Source organism: Podarcis liolepis (assembly GCF_965112155.1).
Source record: "Podarcis liolepis genome assembly, chromosome: 7".
Classification (NCBI taxonomy): domain Eukaryota; kingdom Metazoa; phylum Chordata; class Lepidosauria; order Squamata; family Lacertidae; genus Podarcis; species Podarcis liolepis.
In genome coordinates this window covers 52,677,792-52,701,074 of record NC_139561.1, presented here as the reverse complement: position 1 = coordinate 52,701,074, position 23,283 = coordinate 52,677,792, and the positions used below count along the sequence as shown (strand labels likewise).

General features: G+C 42.7%; 1 protein-coding gene across 1 annotated transcript; it reads right to left on the bottom strand.

The window, feature by feature from the left end:
• Positions 1-1,590: 1,590 nt before the first annotated feature.
• On the bottom strand, positions 1,591-15,304 carry LOC310710438 (dipeptidase 2-like). Its single transcript, XM_083511308.1, has 10 exons — positions 15,148-15,304; positions 12,574-12,700; positions 10,776-10,905; positions 10,087-10,234; positions 9,401-9,467; positions 8,621-8,797; positions 7,042-7,129; positions 5,971-6,046; positions 4,644-4,779; positions 1,591-1,798 (listed from the first exon to the last, which is right to left on the bottom strand). The coding sequence occupies exons 1-10, from the start codon at positions 15,291-15,293 to the stop codon at positions 1,697-1,699; spliced, it is 1,197 nt and encodes a 398-aa protein (XP_083367434.1). The 5' UTR covers positions 15,294-15,304; the 3' UTR covers positions 1,591-1,696.
• Between the last annotated feature and the right edge of the window lie 7,979 nt (positions 15,305-23,283).

Here is a 23,283-nt window from a genome sequence, read left to right as displayed (position 1 = left end):
GGCTGGGCAATGGGAGTGTTAAGCTCTCACGGGCAAGACGCCTGGTGCTACACTGCAAGCCATTGTCCCTCAAGAAAAGCATGTCCCTGTGCTGACTCCCACTCGTGGATGCAGTACATGGGCTCTTGGCACCATTCTTGCCAAAGGTTTCATTCCCCAAATCACTACAATGTCCAAACACAGATCAGGTTACACAGCTCAGGAATCCAAAGCAGAGCTCTATGGTGCATGACTGGGCAATAGCTAGTCACTGACTCAACACCTGACACAGCCCTTTTTTGAAGAGTGGGGCAGGCACAGTGATTCACATGGGTCCCATCCCAAATGACAGGGCTGGGCAAGCAAACGAGCATTCATGAGGGCAGGCTGAGCCTGCACATGCTCTTTGGTGCAGCCCTGGAAACCATGTCTGAGCCAGGCTCGTGAGCCTCCCTGTTGGCAGGGCAGTGGCTGTAATGGAAGCCTGTGAGGTGGGAGCAACGCCAGATAATTGAACCTGGGATTGAACCCAGATTACTTAGCCCTTCCCCAGAATCAAGATGGACATCTTGACTCCAAGCAGAAGGTAGATTGGGGTTGTCTAGTAGGTCTCTGGGTGATTTCTCAGTATATCAGAAAGGATTCTAGTTTCCAATTGTTTAACACAATTGCAAATTAAGCTGCTGATATAAATAAGGTTTGCAGGGGTGCAGTGGAGACTGGAAGTAAAATTATTGTGTGGCCAGTCCGTGTACCAAAAACAAATTCTAGGGCTGAACATGTGCCAAGAGGCACCACATTTCCTTTTGGTGGATCTTGGGTCCTGGAAGTCCGAAGTCTTCCCACTCCTGGTTTACTAGGTAAAAATACAATAGGTGCAAAATTGGATAGCATTACTCAATGTTATGTGTAGCCACCCTGATTCCTTCCAGATGTTTTAGAATACAACTCCCACCAGCAAGCAGCCATTATGGCCAATGACTAGGGATGATGGGAGTTGTAGTTTGTAACAATTGAAGGGCAGCATGTTGGCTACCCCATGTCTTGTGGTTGGGAAGACTGTGCCCCTCAGAAAGTAATATCTTGGTAGAAAAATAATCTTCCTCCAATTTTTAGAATCCCGCTGATTCCCATGACTCAATAATGGTGAGATGAGAAAAGTGCTACAGCCCACTCAGTGACTTTCATCTTGTTTGTCTTGAGAATAAAACAGATGCCGTCCAACACATACAAAATAGTCATTCACTATTGTGAAAGCTTAGCTCTGTCTGTAGGGAATGGGAAAGATACTGATGTTACAGGGTGCTCTATATGTCCAGGCTAGCCAGAAGGATTTCTGAAAGCAAAAGAAACATAGCCTTTTTATAAATATGAAATACTATTTTAAAAAAAATGCACAATAGGGTGCATACTTTAAAGCTCTCAATTGTGCATTGGCAGCTCCACCTACCCCACACCTGAAAAGACAGATGTAGGGCAGGAGTGGGTAGGTTGTGGGGAATAGCCTCATGGGCCAAATTGATGCCTGTGTCAGGCCTAATTCTGCCTGTAGGCTGTAGGATCCCTGCCCCTGATCTTAAAAGATCACCAGATGCCACCAGTTTACATGTCCGTGGAGGCAAGTAGCTTTATTATTCTCCGTGAGCAACATGAGTCCCACATGGACACAGCAATATTAAGGTGCTTGGTTGTCCCCAAGTAGAAGACGAAGAAGACATTAACCAGGAGGAGGCCTCAGGTCTAAACGGCAGTCGTGTTGTACGTCATCTGGGGAAATTTCCTCTTCTCCGGCTGTCATGGAAGCACTCTCATCACGCACCTAGAAAAATCCAAAATTCAGAGCTAACTAGAAGGCAAATCCCACTGGAATCTAGAGTTCGTCCTCTTTATCTATTTCCATAATTTGTATACCAATCTTTTCTAATTGGTGCATAGAAGTTTCAATATAATGAAGCTAAAAATGATGAAAGAACGAAGAATACAGAAGCAGATGTAATCCATAGGTACGGTATATTTATTTGCATTACTCCTCACTACAGTCACCACACCATATTTCCATTTGTTCTTTTGTTTCCACCAGCTGTCTATGTTTTAACTGTAACCTGCTTGCTGCAGGGGGCTTCACTTCAGGTATCTAAGGAGTTGGGAGATGTAGTCCAAAATACCTGAAAGGCCCCAGGCTGGGGAATGCTGCTTTATATACTGATGGTTATGTCTGTCTATTTAAAAAAGCAGCAGCAGCAACAATAACAACCAAAAGCCCAGATCAGACCAAAGGTCCATCTAGCCCAGCCTCCTGTTCTGACAGAGGCCAATCAGGTGCCTATGGGAAGCCTGTAATTGTAGCACCCTGCTTGTGGTTAACACTTAGCTGGAATGAAATATTCAACGCAGCAATAGAGAAATTAAAATAATTATTTATTTGTCAGACAAATAAATGAGAGGCACAGTGGTATATGGTTACCAAGCTCTGGCCTGGCCTCCTGCCATTATGGCCAGCACTTATATTCCCTTAATCCAGCCCCTTTGCTCCTCCTGTGGCTGCCTCTGTCCAATCAGCCTGGTTGAAATTCCTATTGGTTGTTTGCTAGAACCAACCACAAAAGATACACCCATATCCTCCTGTCCTTATATGGAACACAAAGAGCTATATATTGTTACATCTATAAATGACAAATAAGTAGTAATATATCTTACATGTGTCTCAACAAGGAATCTTAATTACCAGCTCACCTCTTGCCCTCCTTGCCCTATTGCCTTCTAAAACAAATGGTTAATCTTAAATTTTTATCTTAAACATATGTCAAGGATCTTGAGTTCACATCAACATTGATCTCCTTCATTTGAAGGTTTCTAAACAAATGCCTGACAACTATATATCAGGAGTGCTCGATGGCGTCTCCTGTCTGGCAGGGGGGCTAGGCTGGTGGCTGACTTAATTTCAGGATAAATACAACTCTTACAACTATATGAAATAAGAATCTAGCATTTCTTAAATCCTTTGCATAATTACATTTAAGCCAATATATTTAATACATAACATAGGTAGCCTTTTAAAAGGAATAAGGCCTTTGTAAAGTAAAAAAGGAACTCAGTAAAAAACAGCTTCAAAAGAAGCCTCTTCAGTTTACACCCCCCCTTCAGCCAGCTGCTTTTCCCATTAGCTCTTCCCAACATTTAACCTTAGGAAGAAGATCTGGCTCATTTTACTGGGAGGCACATTGGTATTATTTTACTATTTACTCATTCCTAATTATGTTTATCTCTGCCTTTTTTATCTTCTGTAACATGTAGGGTCAGTGTCCTCACTCTCAGCCTGTAATTCCCCCTTTTACGACTTTGAGAATTGTTTTCTGCTATAAATCAAGGGGCCCCTTGTCTAGGAGGAAAACATTGCCAAGGTTCTCTAAGCAGCTGGTCTTCTGCCTGGCATGAAACATTTGAAAATCTTTAAGCTCTCTTTAATATACAAGCCCCGATCAAACATTAATAAAATGCAGGCTTATGATTAGATGCCTCATTATCTCTCTCTGCTGTTGACAGCTACTGGCTATGTTAGGTGCTTATCTTTCATTCAAGAGGCCAGAGAAATAGAAAGAAAATAAATTTTAAAATATCAAGTTGCCATAAGCACATTAAACCACTGGACCATTAACATAGCTAGAAGGCCTTCTCAGTAGTGGCACCCTCCCTGTGGAAAGCTTTTCCTTCAGATATCAAGGAGATTAAGAACTACATAACTTTTAGAAGACACCTGAAAGTTATGCAGGCAGCCCTGTATGGGGAGGTTTTTAATGTTTGATGCTTTATTATGTTTTATATATTCTGTAAGCTGCCCAGAGTGGCAGGGGAAACCCAGCTAGATGGGCAGGGTATAAATAATAAAATTAATAATAATAACAATAATAATAATATTTAATGGGCTGGATGCCAACTTAATTAATTGAACTCAGTTCCTATTGCAACCAATAGGAGTTAATTTAAGACTCAACTAACTTGTCCCAATGATTTCAGTGTGACCTAAGCTCAACTAACTTTGATAGGATCTAAGTCAATGTCTCTCATTCTTCTGTTCCAGTAGACAATATCAGGCATTTAAAAATTGTAATTCAATTTGTAGAATTTTGCCTTGCTGTAAATGTTTACAGTAAGGTGAATCAATTTATTATAACTATCATCTAAACTTTCCTTAACCATTCAAACAAATTTCGAAGTTATCTATTTCCACCATCACCCCAGAATTTTGCTAAGCAAAATTAATCGCACAATGTTTTAAGTATCCCGTCAACATTCCCAAGTGGCATGTTGTGTGAATATGGAGATTACACATGTTTTCCATAAGAGTCCCAAAGTTGCTACTGCTTGTTCAGGAGGCCTGGTGCATCACTTATGCCTGTAAACCAAAAATAGGGAATGCAGGGGCCGAATGTGGCCCTTCAGGCCTTTAGGTTTGTTTCAGGAAGTGCAAATGAGTGCAGTTTTGCATTAAACTGAATTTCTTCCCTATCCCTGGCATGAGTTCAGCTGAACATCCAAATGCCCAAGGTGATCTGCTAGATAAACAGATAGCTAGTCTCTATCGTTAGAAACCAAGCTGTTAGAAACAGGAGTCGCTTTAAGCAAGAGAGCCAGCGGGACAAAGAAAGGAATTCTTTCACTCTTACTTTTTCCACTTCCCGGAAAACACGAAGGAAGTTTTGCCTCAAAACGCCTTCCAGTTCCTCCTCACTCCAACCTCTCCTTAGCAGCTCCTCAATCAAGGCTGGATATTTGGAAACATCTTCCAGCCCTTCCGGGTACCTGCAAAGAAATTACAATTCACCATATAAGCCACGGTACCCTTTGGCCAGTAATTGCAGAGAAGGGGGCTGGTGTCCTTCTCAGAACGAAGCAAGGGGCAAGCTGCTTTCAACCAACCCTTGGATGTTTACAGTGGACTTCAAGAGCCCAGTTAGCAAGGCCACATTGAACTCTCATAGCTTCCTACACTCTGGTTTTTAGCAGCCTTCATCAAGCTGGTGCCCTCTCAAGGTTTTGGACTGCACCTCTCAGCATCCTCAGCAAGCACAGCTGGTGCTGGTGGGAATCATAGTCCAAAGTATCTGGGGACAGGCACCAGGGTGGCAAAGGCTACTGCATGGTATATTCTTCTTTTCCCCTCAATTGAGGGAGGTGGGTAGCAAATGTACTTGAGCTTCTCAATATCTCCTGTATACCTGGAGTGTCTCCACCCCCATCATCCAGCCTGGACACTGCGGTCCAGCGCTGAGGGCCTTCTGGCGGTTCCCTCACTGTGAGAAGTGAGGTTACAGGGAACCAGGCAGAGGGCCTTCTCGGTAGTGGCACCCGCCTTGTGGAACGCCCTCCTAGCAGATGTCAAGGCAATAAACAACTATTTTATTTTTAAAAGACAACTGAAGGCGGCCCTGTTTAGGGAAGTTTTAAATGTCTGATGCTGTATTGTTTTTAATATTCTGTTGGAAGCCACCCAGATTGGCTGGGGAAACCCAGCCAGATAGGGGGTATAAATAAATTATTATTATTATTATTATTATTATTATTATTATTATTAGTATTAGTATTAGTATTATTAATATCTCCAAACAATTCAGGTCTGGTAAAATTCCAGGTGAAATGGAAACAACTGCTTCACACCTTGCAGATTAATCCCAAGTGTAAAACACTGTTGTTATTTCTCCTGCTGCTGTTATTTCCACATTTCTTTTCAAATAAAGCCAAGGCAGTAGACAAAAAGCAAATCACAATGCCAAAAACAGTAATACAGTACCAATTAGATCCTAGCAGAGTGCAGCAAACCAAACAGCCAAGCAATCAGGATGGGGGAAATCTATGAGCCACAAGTCCAGCGTCTTGTTCTCACAGTGGCTTATGGGATGCTCACAGTTTAACTAATTCATTAAGTTGTTAACAACATATTGATTTACTAGCTTAGTCACTCAGTCTTGCCTAACCCTAATAATGTTTACTAACTTGTTCACTCCATCGTAGTCACCACCAATTCCAATATATTCTGAGCCTATCGTTGTCCTGATGTGGTCAAAATGATCTAAGGGGAGGATGGAAAGCATGAGTTACATGATTCAGAAAGACTGGCATACGTGACTAGTGTGGTTTGGGGTTGGTAAATAATTGGGCTGGGAGAAGAGACTTGAAATAGGAATTCAGCAATGGGCAACATTGGGGTCAGTACTGGGTGTGGCGTTTTTGTTTCTAATTGCTAACAAGTGCACGGCAGGGCTGTCCATTTTCAATCAAGACTGCAGCATGTGGGGAATGGAGGTGTAACCCCTCCCTCCCACTCTGATCCTGACAAAGTTGACGCATGCACTCAATCAGCAGCAGAAATTAATCTCTCTTTGGAATTCATGGAAGGGTTTTTTGTGCTGCTAATTGCAGCAGTGGCAATTTTCATTTATTTATAAAAGTGTTTGTGCATTGTCCACTCATAAAATATCAAGGTGGTATACAGCAATAAGGTAAGGAGATACAAGCTTGTATTCCAAATCCCTGCTGGTAGGTAAAAAAGATAAAGGACCCATGACAGTTAAGTCCAGTCACGAACAACTCTGGGGTTGTGGCATTCATCTCGCTTTACTGGCCAAGGGAGCTGGGGTTTGTCCGCAGACTGTTTTTCTGGGTCATGTGGCCTGCATGACTAAGCCACTTCTGGCAAAACCTCCCGCCGGAAGGTACTAAGTACTAAGGGTTAAAGTACTAAGGGCTACTTTAGTACTAAGGTACTAAAGGTATTAATCTACTTGCACTTTGACATGCTTTCGAACTGCTAGGTTGGCAGGAGCAGGGACTGAGCAACGGGAGCTCACCCTGTAGCAGGGATTCGAACCTCCGACCTTCCGATCGGCAAGCCCTAGGCTCAGTGGTTTAGACCACAGCGCCACCCATGTCCCCTGCTGGTAGAGTGTTGTGAAAATGTGAAGAACTGAATTTAAGACTGGGCAAATGAGAACTGAAAGTGGCAGATTTGTCCCCGTCCCCCGTCCCCCCCGCGCGCGCTTGACTTCTGCCCTGGGAGGTACACACTTGCTACGGTCGAAATGTCAACTGCATTGCTGTCACAGCCCAGTATCTCGGCAAAGAAGGTCACCATCACAATTCCGTTGTTTGCTTTCTGCAAGGAGGAAGGCAAAATGAATGGCCAGCCCATTCACCACAATCCAAAGTAACACTTACAGCCTGATTGTGTTTTCCTAGTGTTCACAATTGGATTACTGCAGTGCACTCCATTTGGGACTACCCTTTGGGTTATTGTTCTCATTATTATTTATTAAAGTTATTGGTCACTTTTTTTACCAAGGGAACTCAAAGCAACTTACAATATACAAGCAAACAAACACATACATTGAAAGTGGCATGAAAGGAAAAACAAAGAAAAATCTAAAAGACAATCCTATTTTTTTAAAAGGCAGAATTAGAACATTCCATCCACCCAAGGCCACAGATAATTAAGAGCCTAGTAAGAAGGTCTGGCAAAAAAAAGAAATGTATTTGTCTGGCACCAGGTGAATCTTGTCCTCTGGTCAGTTCAGAGGCTGCAACTGGTGCAGAACACAGTAGCTTGGTTGCTTGCAGGGGCAAACTATTGCCAGCGTGTAATATCTTGCAGGCTTTGCACTGGCTTCCAATCTGCTACCAGGCCAAGTTGAAGGTGTTGGTACTAACATATAAGGCCCTATACAGCTTGGGACCAGGTTATCCGAGGGACCACCTTATCCTTTATATACCCAGGAGATCACTGAGTTTCTCCCAGAAGTTGCAAAGATCTTAGTAGCCTACTCTGCAGTAACTCAGAGCAGGGCTTTCAATTTGGCTGTTGTTTCAAACAACATTCCTGTAAAACTGTGACAGGCTCCCACTACCAACTACTGGAAACAACTGAAGACATTCTTGTTCTGTCGTTTGCTGTTTCTATTGTACATTGCCTTGAGATGATTGTGTACAAGGTGATCAATAAATTGATGGAGATGATTCAATGCCTCTTGGTGCGGCGCAGAAGTACGCACAATTTGTGCAGAGATTACTCTTTTGTTGCCTTTCTGCAACAAAGCCACCCCTCTGGAAATGATCGCATGCAAAACACAAAATGCCATCATGTGCACTTATCAAATAGTACAATATTTTCAGTTGCAGATATGATATTGCACAAATATTTGAATATTCCAAGTATATCAATCACCAAACAGTCACAGAGGAGAATAATTTGGGATCAGTTTGGTTTCTCCTCCCTTCTTAAGCAATAGTGACCCAGGCTTTAAGACATTGACCAGGAAAGGGCTGTGGCTCAGCAAGAGAGCATCTTCTTTGCATTCAGAAGGTCCCAGGTTCAATCCCCAGCATTTCCAGACAGGACTGGAAGAGACTTCCTGTCTGAAATCCTGGAGAGCTCCTGCCAGTCAGTGTTGGCAGTACTAAACTAGATGGACCATTATAATACAGCTTTATAATACATCTTGCTTTTACCTGGACATCTTTGACTTGGTTCTCTGAGGAAGCATTTTCTTTACTGACTTTGCAGCTGAGAGGAAAAATGTGCCTCTGAGCCTCCTATTATGTCCTCCCTTTGCTTGGGTTTGGACAAGCATTAAGCTTTAGCTACACCTACCAGGAGGTGCAAAATATGGTCAGGGACGTTCCTTGGGTTGTTGCAAATGGAGAAGGCTGAAGAATGACTGAAAATGACTGGTGCACGAGAGACGCTGAGGGCAGCTGCCGCCGTTGTGTCAGATGTGTGAGATAAATCTATTAGCATACCAAGACGATTCATCTCCTTCACCACTTCCTAGCACAAAAATAAACAAGACGGTTTCATCAGTTTTGCTACTCTGGCCAAAAATAGAGCACAGCTCATATTTCACTTTGGCAATGGAAATATATGCTTTCTATTTTTCTTGAGCTTTGAAAATGACTGTGGGGAAGGAAGAGCCAGAAATTGGACATGCATCCTGGAGTCAACAATGTGACATGGCAGCAAAAGCAGCTAATGCTATTCTAGACGGTATCAACACAATTATGGTGTCTGGATTTAAAGAAGTAATATAGCCACTCTATTCTGCTTTGGTCAGACCCCAGCTAGAGTACTGTGTCCAGTTCTGGGCACCACAGTTTAAGAAGGATATTGTCTGGCAAAGTGAAGTGCCTCTGCTGAGAATGTTGAATTCCTCCCTATGAGTCTGGGAGTGAGGTAGAGATGGAGACCTCCATAAAATAATTCTCATCCCCCTCTGCAAACTATAAACCCCCAGGATTCTTTGGGGAAAGACTATTAAACTGGCCTAAAACCCAGACAGGTGATAATAAGCTTTTGTTGCTATAGGATGCTAGGATGCTTCTTCGGAAGAGAATCAGTAGCGGGCATTGCAAAGGACTTCATCAGTTTACGTACTTTGCCAAAATCAGTCAAGCCATCAGTGTTAGGATAGTCTTGTGATTGCTTTGATGATGTCCCAGCCCTAAAAATGCAGGGAAGGGAAATGATTATTCAAATGGAAAAGAAGTACAGGAATCATCTAGCCCAGTACTGTTTACACCTGTGTATTTTGGATATTTCTTTATAGTGACCTGTATTAAACTCCTTTCTGAATCAGCACAGGTAATCGCGGGCTGGATCTAGACACATTAAAAAAGTGTTTCAGGAAAACACGTTGTATACTTCCACATGGGAAATCACATTGGCGAAAGACGGGACTCCACAGCACCATCTGTTTTCACAGTGTTAGAACACATACAAAATGCTTTTTCCTTACTAGTGTAGCTGAGTCCCCAATCTCTTTCTGTTCTGCTTGTGGCTCACTGGTCAACCATCAACCTGTGCAATCCGAACATTTGACATCTTCTACCCATGGGCCCTGTACACATTTGCTGCGTGTAACCTCACAAGTTCTTTTCAGTTGCAGGGTGTGTTTTTTTAAACTACTACTGTATTGGCTATTCCTAGAACCCCACCTCCTTGAAGGGGAAAATACATTTATTTTCTCAGTACAGGAATAAATACATTGTAATGTTGTAAGCAATGTTGGCAAATCCCAGAGAAACAGCCCCTCTCCGAAGGAACACTTGTTTGTAGTTTACCAGGGAGTGTTGCAGTTATGGGTCAGCGTCATGTACCGAACGCCCAGCTCATAGAACATCCTCAGGGTCGCGAGGCTGCTGTCGATGGAGTGTCCCCCTTCGATGCCAATCAAGCATGCTATCTTTTTGCTGTCAGTGCTGGCAATGCCTGGATTCCGATCAGAAAGACAGATCTGAATTTTACAAGACACATTAACACAGAATGATCAAAAGAGAGCAATGCAGAGAGCTTGCTCTGGGCACACTTACCATGTAGTCATAAACTGCAGTAGCTAAACAGTAATTTCAGTTCCAGTGAGGGGCAGTAATTAGAGTGTTGGACTTGGAATGAGGAGACCTGGGTTCAAATCCTCTCTTAGCCACAAAGCTCACAGGTTGAGTGTTCAGAACAATTATGGTGGTTGAATTCTTATCTCCCACCTCTAATTTCCCAGAGCTCTGTTAGTGGACCAGATGGTTTCCTTTTATGTATAAATATGGAGTGTAACTCATGGAGGCCTGTGGCTAAAACCTTTTATAGTTAGAGACAGTGCAGTGTAGTGTAGTGGTTAGTGCTGGTCTAGGACAGGTGGGGAACTTTCTTATGCCTGAGGACCACATTGCTTTCTGGGCAGTCTTCCAGGGGCCACATGGACCAGAGCTCAAAGTTCGGAAAGCATCAGAATATAAAAATCAATATCAAGCATCACCTTCAGAAGATGTCACCAGTTCCAGTTCATCATAGCTTTTACACATCCGTTTGACAACATCAATCTGCTCCAGAGTGAGGCGCACGACATCTTTCTTCTGAGCGCTACACAGAACATAAACTGACCAAAACTGAAAGAAACACGAAAATAGTGTTTGTCAGCATGAGTGGGCGGATCGGTGGAAAGCTGGAGCATCTCTGCAGTCCCTTCCAACTCTGTTATTCTGCAATTGTAAGACTGGCATCTGGCCAAGAGAGGGGAGGGCTGCTAAAATGGTCAGACTGATCAGATGGATCTAGCCAGGAGCATTCTTTTGTTAGACAATTTCTGGCAATGCGTTTCTATGGGAACCAAGATGGTTCAAAAAGGCATAGATAGATGATGATTTGTCACCTCACTCCCAGCCAGGTGTAGGAAGGCAGGCTAGGCCTGCAGTGTGAGGCAGGCAGGTAGGCAGAGAACTGAGTTTTGGGGCTCTGCAAAGCTAATAGCGTTTTGAGGGTACTGGCTGCCTCTCCAGAGATCTAATGTGGGTTTGGGCTATTTGTTGGAGTATTTAAGCTGTGCATCCCCCACCTGTGCTTAACCTGCTCATTTGAGAACCAATCAATTATCGTGAAAATCCCAATAAGCCTGCGTTTCCCAGTGGTGGCTGGTGCCCATTGGGACTGGTAAGGTGGAAGGCAGGAAAGATGAAAGAGGGAGGCAGCCAGTGACAGGCAGAGCCAGCTATTACTAGTTTCGTCCTCAACCTTCTGCCTGCAGGATCCTGCAATGGCAACCCTGGGATTAAGGAGGATGGAACTGATAGGCAGTGCTAACCCTAGCCTAGATGGCCACCAGGTGGGGTTGTCTGAGGGCAGACAGAGTTTGATGGGGCAGTGCCCTGTTCTCTCTGATACAGCAGCCTCCACTGCCACCACTGAATAAAACCAAACTGTTCACTGCTCAGAAAAGTGGTTCCCTTCCACAGGCTGCGCTGCCCCTTTGCCAGGAGAATGTAAACTTCCTACAGTCAAGGACTTGTCTGCTAAGGAGACTTGCTGCATCTGTCAGGAGAGTCGTGGATCATGTTTTACTTGCCCTCTCATCTGTCAGGTCCACAACACTGTTCTACTCGCCCTCTCCTTTGAAGAGCTGTCAGGGGACAGTCCTCCATTTGCACAGCTCCATTCCAACACCATTTTAAAGATAAAGAAGGAAGAGCAGGAGCACTGAAGAGCTTTTGCCCACAGAGGGGAGCTGAACTTGGCTCCCAATCAAAAGTGTTGCCGCGGCCAACACTAAAACTCTACATACACTGTGCAGCCATCTTAGTGGAGGGGAGTGTGGGTGTTTGGGGGTGGGCATTGGCACCACATGCTGCTGAGGGCCTCCTGACATATAGTGCTGGCCTTGGCCGCTAACACAAAATCCACCAGAGGGGTTTAGGTTGGCCAACCAACCAAGACCCAGTGTCCCACAATAGTCAGAGCACCAGACTAGGACTGAGGAGACACAGGTTGGTCACAAACTGGTACCTTGCCCAAATCCTAGATGCAGCATTAATTGTGTACCCCATACAGAAATGCAAATAAAGGGGAAATATGTTTCCATACACACCTTCCAGCATGGTCTACATCTAGCCTTGATTTCCACCTCCGTCTTTTTCATTATGGCAACAGACATCCAGCCAAAGCTGGAAGTATACTCATCCCTCCCCCATGCTTGGTCTCTGGCTCACTCTAGCAAGGAACCCAGTCCAAGAGTACGGATCTACTTCTACCCTGGAAGTACATCTACTTCCACCCTGGCCTACCTGGGCACCCACATGACCAGCCTGGAGCTTCTCAATATTTGTGGATGTGGTGCTGAGGGTCCTTAAATCAATTTTACTCAGCTGGTTTTTGTAAAACCATCTCAGCTTCAATGGCAGATCATTGTGCCTGAAGGATAAAAATATAGTGGAAGAGTTAAAGGATTGGGGGGGGGGTGCATCCTTTCCATATTTTAAAAAATGGCATTCAGACAATGCTAGCAGCACACCTAGATTGAAGCTATAAAGATATCCAATTAGAACAACTTCTTGGTATCTGTTGATAAAATATAACAGAAAACCTAGTCCATTATGTTTTGCACTGATCATTATGGAAAGCTCCAAAACACCTGAGCTCATGGGCATGTACCACCACATGTACCACATGTTGAACAACCTCCCCAGCACGGAGGGGACCCATCAAGATTCATTCTGGACATAGGTATCTTGAATGGCTTCTTAATTTAAACTGTTAGTCTAGGTTCTGCACAGTTCTGTTTTCCCCCTGCCAATTTGGCAGGATCCCATTTGGCACTGGTGATATTTCAAGGGCCACTTGGTTTGGAATTAAGATTAACTTCCCTTTAAACGTTCTGCCATAACTCATCTCCAGGCTGAGATCCAAAATCCTGCAGACTCTTCTCAGTCCTTGTTTCTTGGCTGTCCTCATTAACCTCTTTCCATCAAAGTAGTTGCCAGAATGAAGTGATGATTCGACGCAGAAAGAGAATACCCGGAGGGATCAGAGTGGCCAAAACTGCCAAGCATGAAACTGTCAATTTCGAATTGCTTGGAGTTTGGGAGGGTCGCAGACTCTGCATGTCTGATTGGAAGCCGCCCCGAGTGGCTGGGGAAGCTCAGCCAGATGGGCATGGTATAAATAATAAATTTATTATTATTATTATTATTATTATTATTATTATTATTATTATTTCCTCTATGTCTCCTTGTTATTGCATACCCACGAGGTAATATCATATCAGTATAGTACAGTCTTGAGCAGTATTATAGTTGTAAAGTTTTCCAATCAGCATTACCTCCACCTTAGCTGTAAAGGCATTTTGGTTTAATTCTTTCTCTCATCCTGACACCTCATCCACACTCATTGGTCTATCTTTCTTATTATGGCTTTTTACTGAGGGGCTTCTCCTTCTTCTTTCTCAGTGGGTAAATCTCCATTGGTAAATCTTGGTGGGGATCAACAAAATGCAGTAAGGAGCACAGTTCATAAAGGTAAACAATTTGTGCGTGAAGAGTTCCAGCAAAGCATTCACCCTGCATCCCAAACACCAAAGGCTCCAACTCTAGTTCCAAGCTCTAAGGTCTCCCACACAGCTGATAGCAATTTAAGTAAATTAACTTTGGAGCCCTTTAAACCACAAAGGCAAGGCAGAAACTCAGCAGGCATAATTCTTTTGGTTTGAGGTCAGCAGAACAGAAGAAGAAGAAGAAGAAGAAGAAGAAGAAGAAGAAGAAGAAGAAGAAGAAGAAGAAGAAGAAGAAGAAGAGTAGTAGTAGTAGTAGTAGTAGTAGTAGTTTGGATTTGATATCCCACTTTATCACTACCCAAAGGAGTCTCAAAGCGGCTCACAATCTCCTTTCCCTTCCTCCCCCACAACAAACACTCTGTGAGGTGAGAGACTTCAGAGAAGTGTGACTGGCCCAAGGTCACCCAGCAGCTGCAGGTGGAGGAGCGGGGACACGAACCCGGTTCACCAGATTACGAGTCCACCGCTTTTAACCACTACACCACACTGGTGGAGTTAAAATAAACAAGAACAATTAAAAAGAATTAAATTTAGACTTAAACCACACAGTTACCACTCACATCTCCATATTGGAAATAATCCACCAGCTATTTATTTCAAAGATTTATGTGGTACATTTTAGGGCAAAACTTTCCCTAAACATCTCACATCCGTTTCTGATGTTGAACTTATCTAATGTGGAAAGTTAAAGCATACTACTAAGGCTTTTCGGTTCAATTTAACTATTTGGTTAAATTGAATGCTTTTTGCTTGCAGATTCTGGCCATATTATTGCTTTCTTGCTCAGTGTGGCCTGAGGATTAGTAATTCATTGCCCTCATTCATGCTGTTTTGTTCCCAAGTGGGGGGAGGGTGTTAAATAACTGATTCCTATTATTTCCCCCCTCTTCTCTTTCCATTATGATAAAAGAGGATAAAAGGGGGAAGAATAGTAAGAAACTAGAATCTAAGTCCTCACAATGAGAAATTAAAGTTGATTAAATAAGGGGAAATTAAGGGGACACTTAATTCACTAATCTGACCCTCAGCCACCCCAAGAAATAGTGTTTTAAGTACTATGAATAACAATATTGAAATGTCAACATTGAGATAGTAAAGCTAAACAAGGGTTGTGTAAAATGAGCACCATCATCTAATGGCATAATCATTTTGGTGCAGAATTTGAAAGCTTTGTCTTTGATACAAAATGAGGTCTTTTTTAGCACCGCATATGATACCTCAGGCTTCCCCATAATGCCAAAGAATAATAACACAACAAGGTGTCTTAATGTATTTTGGACAAGGAGACGAAGAAAGAAATCGGGCCTACCCATCAATTAAAGGGACTTTCACCATGAGGTTGAGAGCCCTCTCTCTTAACGATTCGTCAGCTCCAGCATCCCAAATGCCAGGAAGCAGCAGCAACATCTCCAGCAGAAGCCATTTCAGCACAATCCTCTTCAGGTCCAGAAACATGTTTGCTGAGTGGCAGAAGCAGGGCAGTTTTAAACTCAACCAGTAGTTTTATCTTTTACTAGTTTAGCTCTGAAAGGAAGAGGGGAATACCCTCCTGAAATTATCCATCAGCCTTGGCCTCTTCCCACACAGAAAGAAAACACACGGTGACCCTGTTCTGAATGAGCTCTGGAAATCCCTTCTTGAAAGACTCTCCTCCACCCACAGCCTAGTCATATGCTGTACATCTCATAATCTGTTGATATGAAAAATTACACGGCCTAATAATGTAGGAGGGAAGACTCTGTACCATGTTAGGTACAGTACTGGGATTTTTTGCTGGGTGATTCAGGCTCTGTTTCCCACATAGCCTTGGGGCTTGATCACATTTAAGTATTATCTGGCTGTTAATCTACTTTTTCCACATGTGAGTTAGACTGAAGAAGTCTACACCTGCATTATCTCTACACTCGAGAAAGCTTTATTTTAGAATCACTGGATCCTGTAGATGACGCCTTTGTATAAAATGGACTAGTTGAGAGCTATCCCCGTGGAATTTAGTGGGGCTTAATTCTCAAGTAATATATGATTACTGTGATATTAACCCACACTAGAAACTGTGAGACCAGGGATGCCAACACGAACCAACTGCAATGCTTTTGTGTCCACAAGTTTGCAAGAGAGGATGATGGGAAGAAAAGCAGCACTAGGGCCTGTCCATGTGACCTCCTGGCATAGCTGTCAACGTTTCCCATTTTTTAAAGGGAAATTCCCTTATTCCGAATAGAATTCCTAACAAGAAAAGGGAAACGTTGACAGCTATGCCTCCTGGCTCCCACCCATGTGGCCTTATTGGTCCCACCTACATGACTTCCTTGTCCAGAGCTGCATACATGACTTCCTTGTCCGGGGGCTACTAGCCACCGCTGGATTAAAGGGAAGGAAATACAAAAGGGCACATCACTGAAGCTGTTGCATTCGGCACCAAATGCAGTTCTGTGGAAGAAGGAATATTTGGCTGATGTCTCCGGAACAGAGGAAGAAATATTTTATCACCAAAAGGAGGATGAAGTGTTAGGCCAAGAAACTAAGCAGACAGCTCTGGAATTAAGAAACTATTTGCAAGCTGTGGGAGGTAGGAACTAGGGATGCACAAATCTGTCAGTTTCTCAGTTTTCCAATCTTAAATTCATTTCTCCACATTTCCACAACAGTTTGCTTAAAAGAGAGAGAGGCCTTCATGAAAATTCATCAGCATCGTAGTGCAAATAATCATGTGCTTATAAGCAATGTTGACAAATATCCGCATTTTTGCAAAGCAATTTACCCTAACATAGTGCATTTGGGTGTGTTAGTTCTATGCTTTTAATGCACAAATTACCCTAGCATATGCATTTTTGTACACATTACTTGGCCAGAGAACTGCAAAATGCAGAGAAGTGTGAATTTTGAAGGATTGGTGTTTCTTGGTTCACATACCAGAAAGTGCAAATTAGGGAGATTCGCCTTTCAATAGAAACTGAAATGAATTTCTTTCCCCATCCCTGGGGGGGATCTACTTTGTGTCACAAAGAGGAAAGGAGGAAAAAATAAAGACAGCGAGGGAGTCCAGATTTTCAAAGGAGATGAGCAAATTTCACTTAAGGCTACTAACTAAATAAGTGTCAGCATTTATAGAATTGTGAAATATCATTCAACTGTGGTGGTTAATTTGTGATGCTCCACATTTTTGTTTGTTTGTTTGTTTGTTTGTTTACATAGAGATTTATATCCCACTTTTCACCATGTTGGTCACAAAGCAGCATACAAGAATAAAATAAACAATATACAAAATTTAAAACATAAATTAAACCTTCCAAATTTCAAATCTTAAAAAAAAAAAGTTTTTAAAATGTAAAATATTTGGGAAGCTTATTTCTGGGTACAGAGGCCTCCTGAAATACAGCAGTTTTGACTCAGTTGGGATGGTGTCTGTATAACCCCTTGTGGGTGAGAGTTCCACGGAGTTTGGTTTTCCCTGGCTGGAATGTGTCCTTGGAGTCTGATAATGCCTCCTGGATGGAGGATAGTGATGGTTGAGTTAGTGAGTGACCTATTATACAAATGTAAGATTTACATTTGTTTCTCCACCTAATTTCGCCTCTGGCCCCACCCACCCAGCACAAGGAACGTTGCTCAGAAGGAAACACAGCCCTCCCCTTGGGCTGAAAAATGTTCCCCAGCCCTGTCACGACAGTTAACCAAATATAATAAAAGATCCTCGCTCAGCAGTTCCAAGAATTCTTTTTTTCTTTTCTTGTGATCATGTAAAAAACTGAAGAGGGTTTTCAACACTTCCTTGCTCCCTAACCAGAAATGAAGTTCTCCGAAACTTAAAACACGCACAGCTGGGCTCTAGTGAGCTGCAAATGTTTCAGCTAAGATGTTTTCTTCTAGCATCACTTCAAAGCATAACATGACCCATATGTAAGATATATAATAACCTTTTGAACAACTCAGACTGAACAGTTCTGCCAGATGGAGGGAACGGAACAGGAGGAAGCTGGGGGCACCCTGTTTTGCTGTGACTTTAAAAGCTATTCACTTTGATTTCTGGACCTGAAGATGGACATCATCTTCCAGGCGGAGGCAAGGAGGGGGGGAACTTTCTGTCCTCAAAGTGAAGATATAAGCCTACCAGTCAATGCCACTTGTAGCATGCTTTTAGAACAGAGGCAAATGTAAGTAGTTGAAGCATTGGCAATACAAATCTCCATTACATTTCCGCAAACTCCTTCAGAAGCGTGACTTCCCTTCGTGAGCAAATGCAGTTTCTCCCATTTCTATTTCCCTATTTCGCTTCCCCCAAAGTACAAGCCCAGAGACTGCTTTTTGCTTTTTAAGAGGCGCCTTGCTTCATTCCAATATATTTTAAAGTTCTCACATTGTCTGGAACTTGAAAATGATATACGCAATGACTACATTCATAAACGAAAACTAAGAGGTTTAGATTACTTCTGTGAGATCTGTTGAGAACTGTCCATATTGTTTTCTTTATCATAAAGGATTGCACTCCATATGTTTCCTTTTTACCACTCACATATACAGTGCTGAAAGTCCGTAAATGAAGACAGATGGGATAGATATAGAAAGTTGATAGATAGATATAGATAGACGATAGATGATAGATAGATAGATAGATAGATAGATAGATAGATAGATAGATGATAGATAGATAGATGATAGATAGATAGATAGATAGATAGATAGATGATAGATAGATAGATAGATAGATGATAGATAGATAGATAGATAGATAGATAGATGATAGATAGATAGATAGATAGATAGATAGATAGATAGATAGATAGATGATAGATAGATAGATAGATAGATAGATAGATTAGATAGATAGATAGATGATAGATAGATAGATGATAGATAGATAGATAGATGATAGATAGATAGAGATAGATGATAGATAGATAGATAGATAGATAGATAGATAGATAGATAGATAGATGATAGTAGGTAGGTAGGTAGGTAGGTAGATGCTAAAGCAGCCTCATTTTTGAATTCTGAAAAAGGGAGGGAAATGACCATCCAATTAGTACAGGAACCACTGCAAAGTGGTGCCACTCATCCCTCAGACAGCCACTTCAGAAAGATAACATGGTTGATGGTATCAAAAGTCACTGAGAAGTTGAGGAGAATTAACAAAGATACATTTCCCCTGTCTCTCTCCTGACAGAGATCATCATACAGGGTGACCAAAGCAATTTCTGTGCCAAAACCAAGCCTAAACCACAACTGAAATGGATCCAGAAATTGCCACTGAGTGAGTTTAAAATCTTCTGCCGCCCTCTGAGCAGCTCCACCCAATGAAAATGCTTGTGGACTTGAAAGAGGTTCTGCTGAAGTGGCTTCTGTTTTCTAGCATTTGGGATACCAGAACTGACCGATTGTTAAGGCAGAGCTGCCTTGACCTCATGACAGGAGCCCCTTTAATTGATTAGTATGCCCAATTTCTTTCTCCCTCCCCAAATGCATCAAGGCACCTTGCCACATTATTGTTTTGGGCACTCTGAGCACATTATCATGTATTAAACGTATTATCATGTAATGCATTTAAAAAAAACAACCCATCATTTTGAATGCAGAAAAGCCTTTCAAATGCTGTACCCAAATGAGTTGTGCAATTAAATTAATATGCTCATTTTGCACAAAGATCCTGTTATTTTTGCTATTTCCACTCTGAAGCAGAATTAAAATGATGTCCTCTAAAGGAAAAATATATTATTTTTACCCTTACTTATTTGATTTATAACCCTAGCCTTCATGAAATTGCCCCAAACACATTATTATATAAAGTACTGGATCGGGAATGTGCTATTTTGCTAGGTAGAAGTGGTCACCTGTGCAGATGGCTAATCTCTCCTCTTTTTACCATGCAGAGACAATGATCTATCCGAGAACCTGAAATTGTTCTAACATAACAAGCTGAGCAAAACTGACATAAGGACCCTTGACTCCGCCCTCACAAATGTTCAGAAGCTCCAGGCTGGCTGTGTTAGTGCTCAGATAAGTGTTGCAGACCATGCATTATGTTCAGTGTGTATTATGTGTGTGTTTTTTGAAGTGTGTTTAGCATTTTTCCAGAAAAAGCCACTTACTTTTTCCAGAAAAAGCAACCGTGAGAGCCCCTGTCCTGGAACAGAATGCTAGCACAAGGCAGGATGGGCTTCTTCAGGAAAAAGAAACTGCCCAGCGTGTTTGGTTTTTTAAAATTAGCATAACATGTAATTTCACTCAGGTCTGCAGCCTTGGATCAATGTCCTTGTTAGAATGATCAATAAACCCAACTGGTTTCAGGGTTTGATAAATCAGTTGCTTTGGCGTGCATACCTTGGACTGTAAAAAGGACTGTTCCATTATGTTCTTTGTAGGACATAAATGCAATATACAGCTGCCAGACTGTGTTAAATAAGGAATGGAATAGGAAGGAGAACAATAGTAAATTAGATCTAGGAACTGTTAGGACATCCCTGTTCCCCTCACAGAGCTACAATTCCCAGAGTTCTCCATGAAGGGAAATTGATTGTTAAACTATTCCGGGAATTGTAGCTCCGAGAACAGACTAGGGGTCTCCTAACTACTTTCAGCACCTTTAACACATTACAGTTCCCAGGATTCTTCGAGGGAAGCCATGACTGCTTAAAGTGGTATCATACTGCTTTAAATGCATAGTGTAGATGGGGTCTCACAGCTGGAGGGAGTTTGTAGGTTGTCTTCTAACACTATGCCCATTTTATGGCTTTCCTCTTTCAGTTTCAAAACACAATTTGAAATAATAGAGTGCCATCTTGAGAGTTGTCTGTGCAATACCTGAACTGAGATAAAGAGCTGTGTTTAGCCAGGTTGCTATAACTGATGGTGCCATCTGTCTCTGTTGCACTAAGAAGTGGTGAAGGAGATTAATCATCTGGGGATGATAATAGACTTGTCTCATTTGTCTGAAGCAACAGCAGTGGCAGATCTCAGCATCTCCAAAGCACTGTCCATTTTCAACCTTTCGTTGGCCTTCTCAATGCCCAATGAGCATTCCTGATCCTATTTTGAAGTTTCTGGTGAATGTGGCAAATCCTTCATGCCTATCCATACTTGTGCAAAGAGAGGATCATAGTAGGATATTTGGAGATATGTCTTTCCTCCCAGCTGCAAAATCAGAAAGGGAACTGATTCCTCAAAGGATCGAACAAAAGAGGCCGAGGTACAAACAAGATACACATGATGTATTTGTACACTGACAAAGCCAGTGTCGATATCATTTGGTCCTGTCCTGTTCAGTCCTATGGATGGCAACTGTTGCAGAGGAACCAAACCAGTAGTCTGGAATAGTTCTGGACTGATACTTTGACTGGCGTTTAATGCAACCCTTCTTGGAGGGGGAGGGACAAATAGAAATGCTAATGACGTTTGGGTAGATGAAACAGAAATTTCTTAGGCAACCCTCCTTGTGCTTCGTGTTTTTGTTTCTCTTGCATTCTGTTAACAATGTAAGATTGCTAGACCTCTAGCAATTGCTAGATACTCTTCCACTTCCTGTAGTGTCTCAGCTTGGCTCTGCTTGCTGGCATTACCATGGAAACCAGACTGATTTAATGGACACTGCAGCAAGTGCTGGCAAGCTACAGCATGTCTGGATGGTCAATTTAATGTTCAGGGACAACGAAAGCTTGGGGGGGGGCATTAAAATTAGAAACAAGTATGAGAGAGAAAACCTGGCAACCCCTTATGCCAAATATGCAGAAGCAACAGAAAAATACACTCTGCCTTTGCAGCAGGGAGGAGTAATTGGAGAAATGAGCTTCAGCACATCACTGGGCTAGAGTGATAGGATCAATGAGGAGGACAGTCCAAATTGCTATCCAAAGGCAGAGAGAGGCAGCCAATATGTGTCCAGAGTTCAGGAGAACCACAGATGTCAAATACAAGGCTTGCAGTACCATGGACAGATCACTGGGTGCAAGGAACTTACTCCCAATTGAGGGCTTACGTGCACTTTCTCTTGTCCTGCTGCTCCCCACCCTTCTGCTCTAGGGCTCAGTCAGAGCAAAGATATGCAGGCTGAGCCCCTACCTGCCCCCTACCAAGAAGTCCCTACCTGTCCTACCAGAGTGGTGCATGTCCTGGTTATGTCCCGCTTGGACTACTGCAATGTGCTCTATGTGGGCTACCTTTGAAGGTGACTTGGAAACTACAACTAATCCAGAATGCAGCAGCTAGACTGGTGACTGGGAGTGGCTGCTGGGTCAGTATAACACCAGTCCTAAAGGATCTTCACTGGCTCCCAGTACGTTTATTCAAAGTGTTGGTGCTGACCTTTAAAGCCCTAAATGGCCTCGGCCCAATATACCTGAAGGAGCGTCTCCACCCCCACCGTTCAGCCCGGACACTGAGGTCCAGCTCCGAGGGTCTTCTGCTGGTTCCCTCACTGTGAGAAGTGAAGCTACAGGGAACAAGGCAGAGGGCCTTCTCGGTAGTGGTGCCCTCCCTGTGGAATGTCCTCCCTTCAGATGTAAAGGAAATAAACAACTATCTTACTTTTAGTAGACACCTGAAGGCTGCCCTGTTTAGGGAAGTTTTTAAAAATTGATGTTTTTATTATGTTTTTAGATAGGTTGTAAGCCACCCAGGGTGGCTGGGGAAACCCAGCCAGATGGGTAGGGTAACAACAACAACAACAACAACAACAACAGGCAATTCAGGTTTTCTCTGGATTGTTGTTTGCTCTGATATAGCACTAAAGAGCCAGTTTAACCTGAGAAAGGAGCAGAGCAGTGGGGAAACCGCTCTGACCTATGCCTAGAATGTGTGGATCAAGTGGAACACCACTTGGACTTCTGCTTTCTAGGCCTGGGGCAAGCGGAAGTGTGGATGAACTCTGAGTCTCAGTCCAAAATGACCTCTTATTGCAAAAGCTGAAATCTTGCAGCCCTGGACGTGATTCAGAAAAGGGCAACAAGAAAGATCAAAGGGGATGGAGCAGCCTCCCCTTTGACGAAAGGTATCTTTTCAGTTTAGAGAAAAGACAAGTAAGAGCTGACATGATAATTGCGTATAAAATAATGCATAGAGTGGAGAAAGAGGCTAGAGGGGGAAATTTCTGCCTCTGCCTTGTGGACATTCAATGAAGCTGAATGTTGGAAGATTTAGAACAGACCAAAAAAAAAGAGCACTTTTTTCACACAGCACATAGTTAAACTGAGGAATTATCTCCCACAAGAGGGATGGCCCCCAACTTGGAAGGCGGTAAAGAGGGATTAGACACATTTGCAGAGGATAAGGCTGTCAGTGACTATCAGTGCATTGCATGTGTTGTCATTTCCAGACAACACTGTCAGTAAAAAATTATCCCGCTGATAAGGTGCCGGTAGCATAAGTTACCCCTGGATGCTTCGCCTATCACCAAATCTCCATAGTAGGAATGGTTTGTTCTTCTCTTACCCTCCCACTTCCTCTTTTAAGTGCA

Coding starts and splice junctions, on each gene's coding strand:
- LOC310710438 (XM_083511308.1), bottom strand. CDS start 15,293: ATGTTTCTGGACCTGAAGAGGATTGTGCTGAAATGGCTTCTGCTGGAG. Junction 8,798..9,400: donor GCTTGACTGATTTTGGCAAA/GTACGTAAACTG, acceptor TTTTTGTGCTAG/GAAGTGGTGAAGGAGATGAA. Junction 1,799..4,643: donor TTTTCCGGGAAGTGGAAAAA/GTAAGAGTGAAA, acceptor GGATTTTTCTAG/GTGCGTGATGAGAGTGCTTC.